Genomic DNA, 16,921 nt, shown 5'->3' with positions numbered 1-16,921 from the left:
AGAAACCACAAGAATGTAAATGATTAAATGTGTGTCTGCACGTAGTCATGTGATATTTTTACTATATAAACTCTGTGTCTCTGCAAATAAAGTCAGAAGTATTTTGCCTTGAGAAACGTCTCAGTGTATCTGTTACTTCTCCGAGCAGCTCGCCCCCCCCCCCCACCTGATTTGAACCTGCATGGAGATCAAGGCGTAACGTGACTCAAATTGCGATCACAGAAATTGGCGCCCGAACAGGGACTTGACCAGAAGGACGGCACCCCACCCAGGGGATCTCCCGGGACTAGAGTGGCGACCTCCCGGACGAAGGAACGGGCAGACCACAGCTGCAGCAAGGTAAGAAGACTTAATTCTTACAAACTCTGCTCTGCACCTTCCTGTCTGGTAGGTCACCTTCCCGGTAGTACTCCTGAGGAATAGAGGGGCCACATGAGGGTATTTTTAGTGTAAAAATCTGGTCAAGTCTATATGTAATCCTACCCTCAGGATAAAGTGCCTGATCTCCATGACAGTATTTGTATGAATGTTGTAGAAACCCAGTTTTGTGTCACAAATGCATTTTAGAATAAGGAAATTGTTTTTGGAAAAAAAAACTTCCGATAATCCGGCAAATTACCAGAAACATGTGTACATGCTTCAGGTGATTACGGGGATTATGATAGGCTAAATTTTAGCCCGGAAATCGAAAATTTTCTGCAATCCGATAATCCGGCATGTCAAATGAACAGCTTGATTTTACGTTTGCCTTGTTATTTGGATTAGGAATATTTGTCATATTACTCTTATGGTGTGGAGGATATCTCCTTGAGTGGTGTCTCAGACGAGGAAAGTTATAAAAGGACTGTGAAAGGGAAAGATCCTCTGGCCAGAGTGGAAGAAGTATAAGAAGTATCAAGTGGATAAGTAACTGTCGAAAATAGGCAAGAAAGAAATTTGCCTATCAGGAAACTTACCCCTTGAATTACTTAGGGTGTGCCAAAAAAGGCCACCACTTACAGTCACATGAGGAACTTGGTGTTCCTATTAAGGAGTTTCGAGGGGATAAGTAACTGTCTAAAATAGGTTGAAAAAAAAAAAAAAAAAAAAAAAAAATTCACCTATCAGGAAAATTACCCCCTACGTAACTTAGGGTCTGCCCATAGGCGACCACTTATAACTAGGTAAGATGGGGAACTTGGTGTCCCTATTACAAGATGAGCACCCACAAGGACTGACAGCCAAACAGGTAGTGGCGGAAAAAGAGGGAAAGGATGTGACAAAAGGAACGAATCAGTTAATGAAGGCATGTGGAATGGGAAAAGCGGGAAGATTAGATCTGGAAAAATGGAATGAATGTTGTGACACAAAACTTGGATGGTTGAAAGATAAAAAGTTACAGGGGAAAGCAGAAGCATGGAGAAAAGTGTCAGAAGAAGTAGTACGAGGAGGTTTCAGGGAAACAGAATGTAAAGATAAGTTTTACTACACTTGTTATAATGAAGGTGGTAAACAAGGAAACGGAATAGCAAGTAGTCCACCGGGGTATAGGGTAGTCACGACGCAGGGACCAGGGGGATGGACGTGTGGAGTGTGTGGTCAGCAGAATCAAGCATGGAGGGATACTTGTTTTGCATGTGGGGCAGCAAGAACAGGAGAGAAAAATCCCCTAGGGATATATCCAGTAGTACCAAGAATGAGTAGTACAAACCCCTTTGCCCCCTCACCTCAACAAGTACCAGAACCATATAAGCAAACAATAGGATTGGCCCCTGTAGTGTTGGCAGGAATAACCCCAGTAACAGCAGGAGCCGAGGGCTCAACAGATGAAAGAGTAGAAACTAGAGCGTATAGAGAGAAAAGGGAAAAAGAGGAGGCAGAAGAGAAAGAGGAAAGGGAAAGACATCAGCGTAATATGGATCAGGCAGAAGCAGCAAGGAAGCTTCCCGAGTCAAAAGATACGACGCAAGCATTAGAAAACGTGGGAAAAAGGTTACAAGTGTTGACAGACCTATTTGCGGCTGAAGCTGACAAAAATTTCAATAAAGGTAGAGAACATAAATATAAGCCATGGAACCCTAGGGATGCATTGACTTTAGTTCAGAAAGCCCCTGACCCGGAGACAGAGCCTGTCCCTTTCTGGAGATATATAGAACAAATTCAGAAAATGTATTCAGCAACATGGGAAGACTTAGTGCAGCTCATACATACCAAAATGGGAATCTATAGCTCTGCTGTCATGGATGATTTAGATTCCCCGGTAGGAGGGAATTGGGCTCAGACGGAGCCATCAGGACAGGACATGGTAAATCAATTGAAAGAATGGGCAGTGAAAAAGCAGGCAGAGCTAGGACTTAACCTGACAGACCTTACGCAAGAGGAAAGTGAAACAGTGGAGAAATTTTATGCTAGACTTCAGACAAGCTGGAAAAATATGGGATACAGAAGAGATAACCAACTAGATACTAGACTACTGACAAACTGTTTTATAGACGGGCTAAAACGACACATAAAAGACGCATTGTTAGTAGCTAGACCTGAGTACCGAAGTTTGGCCCCAGGAGACCTGTTAAAAATAGCACAAGGTATAGAGCAGGGTCAAAAAGCACAAGGGCAAAGAAAAAAACAAGTTGTTGGTACTGGAGTATACCAGCCTCAGTACCAGCAACAGGAACAGGCACCAAGGCCATTACAGAAAGATATAACTTGCTATAATTGTCGGAAGCAAGGACATGTAGCCAGGTACTGTAGAGGTCCAAAACGCCCACGACAGTTCCCGCAAGCAGCACCTCCGCAGATACAACAACTGCAGTCATACCAAGCATAGGACAGTGGCAATCCCGAGGAAGGGGCAGTAACACAGATACAAGTAGTTTCCTTAGGCCCCGCCCCTACGGTCCCGTTAAAGATAAACGGAGGTCCCTCCATACCCTTCCTTATAGATACGGGAGCAGCCATGACTGTCATCAAAACCCAATTACTTCCGTCCGAGATGTTGTCCCCAGATTATCAAGAATGTGTGGGTGTGGGAGGAGTTGTGGTGAAAAATCAAATAAGTAAACCTGTCACACTCCAGTTTGGACCACACAGCTCGCTCGTTACTAGGTTGGTCACTTGTGATACTACTCCTGCTTGCTTGCTTGGTGCTGACCTGTTACAAAAATTACAGGCCACCATCGAGTATTTGCCAGATGGGACGGTAAAACTATGTGGCCAGCTGAATGAGGAGGAGTTGTGTTTGGTAGCGGCTTGTGACACCAATCCATGGAGTACCTCTATGCAAGCATACGTACAAGCATATACTCCCACAGAGCAAGAACAATGTTTGAAATATGTACCACACAAGTTGTGGTCAAAAAGTCCTACAGATGTAGGCATACTGCCAGTACCCCCGGTAGAGGTCAAACTGAAACCCAATCATCCACTACCTCAAAAGAAACAATACCCCCTCAGTCAAGCCCAATCAGATGCTATAACCAGTAGCATCAGGGACTTCCTACAAGCAGGAGTACTAAGGGAAATAGTGTCCCCATGTAACACTCCCTTATACCCTGTTAAAAAGAAATCAGAAAAAGGCCAACCTACAAAATATAGGATGGTCCAAGACCTGAGGGCAGTAAATGCGGCAACAGTTTTTAACACACCGATAGTGCCAAATCCCCATGTATTATTGGCTCAGATCCCAGCAGCATCTTCGCATTTCACGGTGGTGGATCTGGCAAACGCCTTCTTCTCAGTCCCATTGCACCCAGATAGTCAGTATCTTTTTGCTTTCACACATGAGGGAAAACAGTATGCATGGACTGTTTTGCCCCAGGGAGCACATAACTCTCCAAGTGCCTATACGGCCGCAATGCAGTCGGTACTTGCAGAATGGGTGCCTCCCGAGGAAATAGTATTATTACAGTATGTTGATGATCTACTCCTTTGCTGTCCCTCCCAACAAGAGTGCGCAGAGGCTTCTGTGTCACTCCTCACGTTCCTAGCTAACCATGGCTGCAAAGCATCAAAAGACAAGTTGCAGTTTTGTTGCACACAAGTGGTATTTTTAGGACACTGTGTAGCACAAGGCACGAGGCATCTCACACACAGCAGAGTAGAAACTATTGTACAAATACCAGTTCCAAAATCTTTAAATGCTTTACGTACATTTTTAGGTTTAGTCTCTTACTGCAGACCCTGGATCAGATCAGCATCGATCCTCATGCAGCCCCTGTATGATTGCCTAAAAAGTCAGCCATTCGGACTCACCCCAGAAGCTGAAGAGAATTTTCATAGCCTTAAATTAGTAGTACAAACAGCTCCAGCCCTTGGTACTCCAGACTATGACAAACCCTTCAGGTTGTACTGTACTGAACAAAATGGACATGCCACTGCAGTTCTCACACAAAGTCATGGACCACAGCAGCGCCCGGTAGCATATTATTCAGCTAGACTAGACCCTGTGGCCCGAGGTTCCCCATCATGTGTGAGAGCTATCATTGCTGTAAAGGCAATGTTAGACAAGGCCTCAGATTTGGTCCTAGCATTTCCAGTCCAAGTGTTTGCACCACATGATATTACTGCTATTCTTACTCAAATACAGCCGAAGCATTTGTCAACTGCAAGACATTTGAGATTAACCTGTGCTCTTCTTCTTCCTGAGCAGGTTACTTTACACCGCTGTACTACATTGAACCCAGCTACCTTACTGCCTTTGGAGCAAGGGGGAGAAGACGTAGGTAAAGTATGGTCACAATTTTTGCCTGAAACTGATGAACATGATTGTATGGCCCTTATGGACCAGGAAACAGTGGGGTTCGCACATGTAAAAGATACCCCACTCCAAAACCCAGACCTAATACTCTTTGTGGATGGTTCAAGGTATTGTGTAGAAGGATCTTTTCTTACAGGATATGCAGTAACCACCGAAGATGTAGTCCTAGAAGCAGCCTCCTTACCAGCGTCCCGCTCAGCACAAGAAGCGGAGCTTAAGGCCCTGGCAGCAGCATGCCAACATGCAGAAGGAAAGACAGCAAATATATACACTGACTCTCGATATGCTTTTGGGATTGCACACGATTATGGCCCCATATGGAGGGCAAGACAATTTTTGACCTCTGCAGGTACACCTGTAAAGAATGCAGACTTTGTAAAATACTTGATGGAGACCCTGATGTTACCCACTGAGGTAGCAGTAATAAAGATAAAAGCTCACACTACGGCCAACACACCAGAAGCAAGGGGAAATGCCCTGGCAGACGAAGCGGCAAAGCAAGCAGCACAGAAGCTACCCGTGTTAGCAGCCGTATGTCAGATAAAAGATCCAGAGGAAACAAGACCAGCTGTAAGCCCGGAACTACTGCAAAAACTTCAAGGACAAGCAACAGAAGAGGAAAAAGACAAGTGGACGGCCCAAGGAGCAACGCTACGAAAAGATGGCCTCTGGCAATGCAAGAATAAACTGTGCCTGCCTAAGACAATGTTCCCAATGATGGCCCAAATAACACATGGAGAGACACACCAGTCAAAAACGGCAATGATGGACTTGGTAAACAAGGTGTGGTATGCCCCAGGGTTTAGTGTGATGGCCAGCAGTTTTACACAAGGATGCATGATCTGTGCAACACATAATATTGGAAGAACTGAAAAAGTACCACAGAAGCACACACCCAGACCTATATATCCGTTCCAGAGACTGCAGATAGACTATATTCAACTACCCAAAGTTGGTACCTATGAGTATGTGCTTGTTTGTATTGATCTCTTTTCAGGATGGCCAGAAGCTTTTCCAGTAACCAAAGCTACAGCCGTAGCCACAGCAAAGAAACTGATCAACGAGGTGGTGTGCAGATATGGAGTTCCAGAGGTGATCGAGAGCGACAGAGGAACTCATTTTACGGGTGAAATCATGAACCATGTGTTGTCAGCTCTAGGCATAAGTCAAGCCCTACATACACCATACCATCCACAAAGTAGTGGGAAGGTTGAGAGACTAAATGGGACTCTCAAATTGAAAATCCAAAAAGTAATGGTAGAAACCGGGAAACCATGGACCGAGTGTCTACCATTAGCCTTGTTCTCAGTAAGATACACGCCCACAAAAAGAACAGGTCTCAGCCCATATGAGATCTTATTTGGGTCGGCTCCCAGATTAGGATGTTATTTTCCATAGATGCTCCAAATGCAGTATGGTAGACTAACAGATTATGTATCAACGCTGAACAAACAATTGACCAAGGTGCATGCACAAGTTTTTGCTTCCATTCCAGGTCCTGATTCAGTTGAAGGGACGCATAAGCTAGAACCAGCAGATTGGGTCGTTGTCAAAAGACACGTGAGGAAAAGTCTAGACCCAAGATTTGATGGTCCTTTTCAAGTCCTACTCGTTACAAGCACCTCAGTGAAGCTTGAAGGAAAGACAAGCTGGATTCACGCCAGTCATTGTAAAAAGGTTCTTCAGCCAGAAGAATGAAGATCTTTGCGGTTGTTGCGGCGGTTGTTGCGTGTGCTCTTATACAAAAAGGCAGAACTGCTACTCCTGTACACGTAATCAGTACAGAATCACTGGAACAGTTCAGGAAAGGGTGGGCGAATGCCACAGTGGATAGAAAGCAGGGGAACTACACCTGTAAGGCCAATGACCCGTGTTATACTACAAATGTGACTACAACCGAAGGGACTTGGAGAAAAGGACCACATGGAGGGACTGTGTACCTTCACATAGACAAAACAGCCAACATTAGCATACAAGAAGAGACGGCTGTTGTTTTGTTGTTATGAACCAGATTTACAGTATCTATAGAAATATACAACCAGTAAAAATAGAAACGAAATGATAAATAAGATATATTAAAGATGCAACAAGGAGAGGCTCAACTCTACGATTGTAATAAAAGAGACTGATGGGATGATATTATGTATGAATAATAGCGAAATAAGAAATAGAAGATATTTTGTATTCTTGATAACAATTTTAAGAGATAGTTTTAAGCCACATATAAGAGTCATGTCAGGCAATGGACAGACATTCTGCCCATAGGAAAGAGAAATGATAGGTGGTTATTGTTACAGCCTGAGTATACTGAGTGTACACCTAAATGGTGCGCAGGAAGACTAATAGCATTCAATGTGAAAAATCCTACTCTATTATGCAAATTTATTGTTATGCCAATGGTAATGATTGATCCGGTGACATTATTAGGACCATATTGTATCCTGGAAATGAAAGGAACACACATAGATTCTCAAAATAAGACAAGGAATATAGATTTGTGCCAATTAACAGAGCAAGGATATGTATGTAATGAACAGTCAGGGATATATGAACCCTGTCTAATGCAGCACCAGGATAATGTATGCGCACTCACTATAATCCCAGAAGCTAACCTACAGGTTTATATTGAAGTAGGTCCACAGCATGTATGTTTAATAACTAACGACAAGCAGACCCTTAGCCAGTTCAATCTCATAGGACCATTTTCAGGATGTCTATACAATGTGACGCATTTGACTTGGGGGAACCAAACTATAGTGTTCCTGCCTACTTTAGAAGAAATAATGTCCACTGTATGGGTACCTGAACCTTTGCCCTATGGAAATTTTAGTTTGCCACTGGAAGAGTTAAAACAAGTGTTACAAAAGTCTAAAGACGTAAAGAAATTGATAGCAGCCCATAATGTAACTCTAAGTAAAGTGAAAGTATTGGCTACAATAGCAGCTAGGGAAGTAATAAATTTATCGTCAGCAATAAAAGATGCCAGTGCCCATCACTGGTATGACATATTTACAGGATTTTCCCCCACTGCCACTAAGATACTGCATGTGTTATTCCAACCCTTGATATGTTTCATAATATTGTTTATATTGCTTACATGTTTCAATTGTTATGCATTTTGCAAAATAAGGGAAGCATTCAATCAGAGGCCTATACATTATGATGAAAGAATGTTGTGAGATTACCCCACCTACATACCTGTGTGAATCAAGTGAAGAAATGGATCGAAGCCTTGCTATCAGGAGATAGAAGTAGCATTGGAATTTAGGTGTTGGTAAAATCACAAAAGGAGGGATTGTTATGGAATAAATATATGTATAATGTATCTGGGACCCCAAGGAGTGAAATGTTATGGAAGAGGAACATGTATTAGAATATATTCTGGGAAAGGTAATGGAATGGATATGCAGACATTCTTTAGATAGTAGAAATTGGGGCCCTACAAGGACTTACCAGACACGAAGGAGTCTGTTTGATGTTTAATGTTTAGATGTTTAATGTTTAAATGTTTGATGTTTAATGTTCAAGGTTTGTGTATACAGCCAAGATAAGATAAGGACCAGGCACCAGATCAACAACTAAGAGATAAGAACAATGTACATTGTGACATAGATCACAAGGGAAGAAACCACAAGAATGTAAATGATTAAATGTGTGTCTGCACGTAGTCATGTGATATTTTTACTATATAAACTCTGTGTCTCTGCAAATAAAGTCAGAAGTATTTTGCCTTGAGAAACGTCTCAGTGTATCTGTTACTTCTCCGAGCAGCTCGCCCCCCCCCCCCACCTGATTTGAACCTGCATGGAGATCAAGGCGTAACGTGACTCAAATTGCGATCACAGTGTCCACCATGTGTCGCTCTTGCAGCAGGGAGAGAACAGTATATTTTGGACGGGCCCCGCTCTGTGTCTCCATGTTACACCCTGACGGCCGCCCTGTAATGCAGGGAACATACAACCAATCACATGTATGACCTAGTCCCGGGCTGATCTCAGGGTGAGGTAATGGCTTTACTCCTCTTTTCTCATAGTAAATATTCTTTTCCTGTCAGCTGCAGCATCCCACCCTCCCTCCAGGGACCCCGACTCCACGCTGACCTGGCACTGTCCCCCACTATCCAGCGTGACACTCCCCATATGTCAAAGTAATGGAGGCGTAAGAAGTAAGGACACCCCCATGATAGCACTGCCAATATGTATCCATGTACAACACCCCAACATATATCACCGCTATACAACACCCCAATATATATCACCGCTATACAACACCCCAATATATATCACCGCTATACAACACCCCAATATATATCACCGCTATACAACACCCCAATATATATCACCGCTATACAACACCCCAACATATATCACCGCTATACAACACCCCAACATATATCACCGCTATACAACACCCCAATATATATCACCGCTATACAACACCCCAACATATATCACCGCTATACAACACCCCAACATATATCACCGCTATACAACACCCCAACATATATCACCGCTATACAACACCCCAATATATATCACCGCTATACAACACCCCAATGTATATCACCGCTATACAACACCCCAATATATATCACCGCTATACAACACCCCAATATATATCACCGCTATAACACACCCCAACATATATCACCGCTATACAACACCCCAACATATATCACCGCTATACAACACCCCAACATATATCACCGCTATACAACACCCCAACATATATCACCGCTATACAACACCCCAATATATATCACCGCTATACAACACCCCAATATATATCACCGCTATACAACACCCCAACATATATCACCGCTATACAACACCCCAATGTATATCACCGCTATACAACACCCCAATATATATCACCGCTATACAACACCCCAATATATATCACCGCTATACAACACCCCAACATATATCACCGCTATACAACACCCCAACATATATCACCGCTATACAACACCCCAACATATATCACCGCTATACAACACCCCAACATATATCACCGCTATACAACACCCCAATATATATCACCGCTATACAACACCCCAATGTATATCACCGCTATACAACACCCCAATATATATCACCGCTATACAACACCCCAATATATATCACCGCTATAACACACCCCAATATATATCACCGCTATACAACACCCCAACATATATCACCGCTATACAACACCCCAATATATATCACCGCTATACAACACCCCAACATATATCACCGCTATACAACACCCCAACATATATCACCGCTATACAACACCCCAATGTATATCACCGCTATACAACACCCCAATATATATCACCGCTATACAACACCCCAATATATATCACTGCTATACAACACCCCAACATATATCACCGCTATACAACACCCCAACATATATCACCGCTATACAACACCCCAACATATATCACCGCTATAACACACCCCAATATATATCACCGCTATACAACACCCCAACATATATCACCGCTATACAACACCCCAATGTATATCACCGCTATACAACACCCCAATATATATCACCGCTATACAACACCCCAATATATATCACCGCTATAACACACCCCAATATATATCACCGCTATACAACACCCCAACATATATCACCGCTATACAACACCCCAATATATATCACCGCTATACAACACCCCAACATATATCACCGCTATACAACACCCCAACATATATCACCGCTATACAACACCCCAATGTATATCACCGCTATACAACACCCCAATATATATCACCGCTATACAACACCCCAATATATATCACTGCTATACAACACCCCAACATATATCACCGCTATACAACACCCCAACATATATCACCGCTATACAACACCCAAATATATATCACCGCTATACAACACCCCAATATATATCACCGCTATAACACACCCCAATATATATCACCGCTATACAACACCCCAACATATATCACCGCTATACAACACCCCAACATATATCACCGCTATACAACACCCCAATATATATCACCGCTATACAACACCCCAACATATATCACCGCTATACAACACCCCAACATATATCACCGCTATACAACACCCCAATATATATCACCGCTATACAACACCCCAACATATATCACCGCTATACAACACCCCAACATATATCACCGCTATACAACACCCCAATATATATCACCGCTATACAACACCCCAATATATATCACCGCTATACAACACCCCAATATATATCACCGCTATACAACACCCCAATGTATATCACCGCTATACAACACCCCAATATATATCACCGCTATACAACACCCCAACATATATCACCGCTATACAACACCCCAACATATATCACCGCTATACAACACCCCAACATATATCACCGCTATACAACACCCCAACATATATCACCGCTATACGACACCCCAATATATATCACCGCTATACAACACCCCAACATATATCACCGCTATACAACACCCCAACATATATCACCGCTATACAACACCCCAATATATATCACCGCTATACAACACCCCAACATATATCACCGCTATACAACACCCCAACATATATCACCGCTATACAACACCCCAACATATATCACCGCTATACGACACCCCAATATATATCACCGCTATACAACACCCCAACATATATCACCGCTATACAACACCCCAATATATATCACCGCTATACAACACCCCAACATATATCACCGCTATACAACACCCCAACATATATCACCGCTATACAACACCCCAACATATATCACCGCTATACGACACCCCAACATATATCACCGCTATACAACACCCCAATATATATCACCGCTATACAACACCCCAATATATATCACCGCTATACAACACCCCAATATATATCACCGCTATACAACACCCCAACATATATCACCGCTATACAACACCCCAATATATATCACCGCTATACAACACCCCAATATATATCACCGCTATACGACACCCCAATATATATCACCGCTATACAACACCCCAACATATATCACCGCTATACAACACCCCAACATATAGCACCGCTATACAACACCCCAATATATATCACCGCTATACAACACCCCAATGTATATCACCGCTATACAACACCCCAATATATATCACCGCTATACAACACCCCAACATATATCACCGCTATACAACACCCCAACATATATCACCGCTATACAACACCCCAACATATATCACCGCTATACAACACCCCAACATATATCACCGCTATACGACACCCCAATATATATCACCGCTATACAACACCCCAACATATATCACCGCTATACAACACCCCAACATATATCACCGCTATACAACACCCCAATATATATCACCGCTATACAACACCCCAACATATATCACCGCTATACAACACCCCAACATATATCACCGCTATACAACACCCCAACATATATCACCGCTATACGACACCCCAATATATATCACCGCTATACAACACCCCAACATATATCACCGCTATACAACACCCCAATATATATCACCGCTATACAACACCCCAACATATATCACCGCTATACAACACCCCAACATATATCACCGCTATACAACACCCCAACATATATCACCGCTATACGACACCCCAATATATCTCTCTTATACACTCTGTGGTGCAGCTACTGGACAGGTCAGGTTTCACGCAGCCAGGGGGCAGGTGCAGCAGGGAGTCGGGGGAGGAGGGGGGGGGCAGGTGCAGCAGGGAGTCGGGGGAGGAGGGGGGGGGGCAGGTGCAGCAGGGAGTCGGGGAAGGAGGGGCAGGTGCAGCAGGGAGTCGGGGGAGGAGGGGCAGGTGCAGCAGGGAGTCGGGGGAGGAGGGGGGGGGCAGGTGCAGCAGGGAGTCGGGGGAGGAGGGGCAGGTGCAGCAGGGAGTCGGGGGAGGAGGGGGGGGCAGGTGCAGCAGGGAGTCGGGGGAGGAGGGGGGGGGCAGGTGCAGCAGGGAGTCGGGGGAGGAGGGGCAGGTGCAGCAGGGAGTCGGGGGAGGAGGGGGGGGGGGGCAGGTGCAGCAGGGAGTCGGGGGAGGAGGGGGGGGGGCAGGTGCAGCAGGGAGTCGGGGGAGGCAGGTGTAGGGAGGGTTTCCTCTGCTGTTGCTTGGGTGTAACGCCCGGATTAGGGCGTGGTTTGTTGGAGTGTGAGGGAGACGGGCGGCTTCCGCTCCATACTGACAGGCCGTGTCTTGGGCTCTTTATATCAGGTGTATATTATTCACACAGCGCCCCCAGTCTGCGGTAGACGGCATTGCCGGCCTGTGGAGTCGGAGGTTCTGGTAAGAACACGTTTGTTGTGAGGGGCTGGGCGGGAGGCCCTTCACCCCGATGGCCGGGGCCGCTGTATGTTTCGTTACAGGCTGGACGGCCTAGGCTTTATTTTGCACAATTTTGTTGTAACACTGCTTGCTGTGTTGAAGACAATGAAGCTGCGGCTGGTGTAAACCCTTATCCAATGTGTTGGAGAGAACTTTCTATGGGGGCCGATCATCTCACCCCGGAGGTGGCGGGCCCGTGTGTGTCCCCCCCCCCCCCAGGCTGTCACAACCCCAATATATATAATATTACTGCTATATGACCCCCAATATATATAATATTACTGCTATATGACCCCCAATATATATAATATTACTGCTATATGACCCCCAATATCCTCACGCACATCCCTCTATTGCACCCACTGAGGGCGTCAGACTTACGGTTCGAGCAGTTAAATCCTCCGAGGCCAAAGGGACATCTGGAAAACAAAATAAATAATGGAACTTCGTGCCCGAAAACCCCCCACACCCCCGTTCTCACCCCCGAGCGCAGAATAAACCGGTTAACCAATCAGATTTCAGTTTTTATTGAACCTGGCAGATTACAAATGAAATCTGCGATGTGATTGGCTGCTACAATGGACACCCCCGCTGACCTCAGTATCGACCACTGTCAGCAGTTCTGTTCACGTCTCCTCCATTAAAGGGCCGGTGTCCAGTCCCCCGTAAATTAAGACCAATCATCATATAATGGAAAATTCACCTCTCTCATACACTTTGTACATTCTCATCATTTTCAAGATCTCTGCTTGCTATCAATGAATGGGAATATTCTTATATACATTCAGAGAAAAACCTGTACTGACCTAATACAGCTGAGGGTTTGTGACAATGTATCAGTGCAGGTAAAATGTATCCGTTTGGACAATGATCACGCTTCATTGACAAAAAACCCCTATAATACCCTATTATGATGCACTGATCACATGACACACGTGAAGCCTCAGACCTCATGTTCCCGCGCGCGGCCCCCTCCTCACCTCACGCAGGCCTCGTTCTCCAGTTTGTAGCCATCGTCACAGGCTGAGAAAAGAAAACGGAAACAAATCAGTCAAGATGAATCCCCCGAAACCGGAGCCACAAAATCAGCGGCTGCTCCACCACAAACACCGGCACCATCTTTACACCCCTCATGCTGGCACCTCGGGGACCCCCAAAAACAGCAGCAAACAGACCAGTACATTAAATGTAAATTATCAGCCAAGAACCAGAGAAAGTGAACACAAGAAACCGCACCGCAGTGTCTATAACAGGGGTACCCGGGGGGGACGGGGACGGGACACATTTTAGGGTCTCACCTCGACATGAATGATCTGTTTTGCTGTATTTGAAGTATCCCGGCTTACACCGACAAAACGCAACACCAGCGGGATCCGCGCACTCCGCCGTCTCATTGTCACATCCAGGACTCCTCACATTACACAGGCTGAGGGCTGCAAAGTAAGGTAAGAACCTGGTTATATGTGGTATATACTGTACAGTACTGTATATAACATCCCCTACATAATACACCGGGTACAGGCCGCCTGCTCCATATATAACATCACCTACATAATACACCGGGTACAGGCCGCCTGCTCCATATATAACATCCCCTACATAATACACCGGGTACAGGCCGCCTGCTCCATATATAACATCCCCTACATAATACACCGGGTACAGGCCGCCTGCTCCATATATAACATCACCTACATAATACACCGGGTACAGGCCGCCTGCTCCATGTATAACATCCCCTACATAATACACCGGGTACAGGCCGCCTGCTCCATATATAACATCCCCTACATAATACACCGGGTACAGGCCGCCTGCTCCATATATAACATCCCCTACATAATACACCGGGTACAGGCCGCCTGCTCCATATATAACATCCCCTACATAATACACCGGGAACAGGCCGCCTGCTCCATATATAACATCACCTACATAATACACCGGGTACAGGCCGCCTGCTCCATGTATAACATCCCCTACATAATACACCGGGTACAGGCCGCCTGCTCCATATATAACATCACCTACATAATACACCGGGTACAGGCCGCCTGCTCCATGTATAACATCCCCTACATAATACACCGGGTACAGGCCGCCTGCTCCATATATAACATCCCCTACATAATACACCGGGTACAGGCCGCCTGCTCCATATATAACATCCCCTACATAATACACCGGGTACAGGCCGCCTGCTCCATATATAACATCACCTACATAATACACCGGGTACAGGCCGCCTGCTCCATATATAACATCCCCTACATAATACACCGGGTACAGGCCGCCTGCTCCATATATAACATCACCTACATAATACACCGGGTACAGGCCGCCTGCTCCATATATAACATCACCTACATAATACACCGGGTACAGGCCGCCTGCTCCATATATAACATCCCCTACATAATACACCGGGTACAGGCCGCCTGCTCCATATATAACATCCCCTACATAATACACCGGGTACAGGCCGCCTGCTCCATATATAACATCACCTACATAATACACCGGGTACAGGCCGCCTGCTCCATATATAACATCCCCTACATAATACACCGGGTACAGGCCGCCTGCTCCATATATAACATCACCTACATAATACACCGGGTACAGGCCGCCTGCTCCATATATAACATCCCCTACATAATACACCGGGTACAGGCCGCCTGCTCCATATATAACATCACCTACATAATACACCGGGTACAGGCCGCCTGCTCCATATATAACATCCCCTACATAATACACCGGGTACAGGCCGCCTGCTCCATATATAACATCCCCTACATAATACACCGGGTACAGGCCGCCTGCTCCATATATGACATCACCTACATAATACACCGGGTACAGGCCGCCTGCTCCATATATAACAACACCTACATAATACACCGGGTACAGGCCGCCTGCTCCATATATAACATCCCCTACATAATACACCGGGTACAGGCCGCCTGCTCCATATATGACATCCCCTACATAATACACCGGGTACAAGCCGCCTGCTCCATGTATGACATCACCTACATAATACACCGGGTACAGGCCGCCTGCTCCATGTATAACATCACCTACATAATACACCGGGTACAGGCCGCCTGCTCCATATATGACATCACCTACATAATACACCGGGTACAGGCCGCCTGCTCCATATATAACATCACCTACATAATACACCGGGTACAGGCCGCCTGCTCCATATATAACATCACCTACATAATACACCGGGTACAGGCCGCCTGCTCCATATATAACATCACCTACATAATACACCGGGTACAGGCCGCCTGCTCCATATATAACATCCCCTACATAATACACCGGGTACAAGCCGCCTGCTCCATGTATGACATCACCTACATAATACACCGGGTACAGGCCGCCTGCTCCATATATAACATCCCCTACATAATACACCGGGTACAGGCCGCCTGCTCCATATATAACATCACCTACATAATACACCGGGTACAGGCCGCCTGCTCCATATATAACATCCCCTACATAATACACCGGGTACAGGCCGCCTGCTCCATATATGACATCACCTACATAATACACCGGGTACAGGCCGCCTGCTCCATATATAACATCACCTACATAATACACCGGGTACAGGCCGCCTGCTCCATATATAACATCTCCTACATAATACACCGGGTACAGGCCGCCTGCTCCATATATAACATCACCTACATAATACACCGGGTACAAGCCGCCTGCTCCATATATAACATCCCCTACATAATACACCGGGTACAGGCCGCCTGCTCCATATATAACATCCCCTACATAATACACCGGGTACAGGCCGCCTGC

At 45.3% G+C, this 16,921-nt stretch overlaps 1 protein-coding gene and 1 long non-coding RNA gene across 2 annotated transcripts in view; one reads left to right on the top strand and one right to left on the bottom strand.

The window, feature by feature from the left end:
- Positions 1 to 16,921, bottom strand: part of HEG1 (heart development protein with EGF like domains 1) — a 56,873-nt gene that overhangs the window by 13,418 nt on the left and 26,534 nt on the right. The window contains exons 8-10 of the mRNA XM_075829012.1: positions 14,386 to 14,520; positions 14,068 to 14,110; positions 13,469 to 13,506 (exon numbers count right to left, since the gene is read on the bottom strand). Of these exons, the coding sequence (XP_075685127.1) occupies positions 13,469 to 13,506; positions 14,068 to 14,110; positions 14,386 to 14,520 (216 nt within the window). The remainder of the gene's footprint in view (positions 1 to 13,468; positions 13,507 to 14,067; positions 14,111 to 14,385; positions 14,521 to 16,921) is intronic.
- On the top strand, positions 114 to 8,474 carry LOC142655175 (uncharacterized). The gene is made up of 2 exons (XR_012849443.1): positions 114 to 339; positions 6,231 to 8,474. It is a non-coding gene; the product is annotated as an uncharacterized LOC142655175 (long non-coding RNA).

Source organism: Rhinoderma darwinii, chromosome 6 (genome assembly GCF_050947455.1).
Source record: "Rhinoderma darwinii isolate aRhiDar2 chromosome 6, aRhiDar2.hap1, whole genome shotgun sequence".
In the NCBI taxonomy this organism is placed as follows: Eukaryota; Metazoa; Chordata; class Amphibia; order Anura; family Rhinodermatidae; genus Rhinoderma; species Rhinoderma darwinii.
The sequence above is the reverse complement of the archived record's forward strand: the minus strand, read 5'-3'. Positions and strand labels throughout refer to the sequence as shown.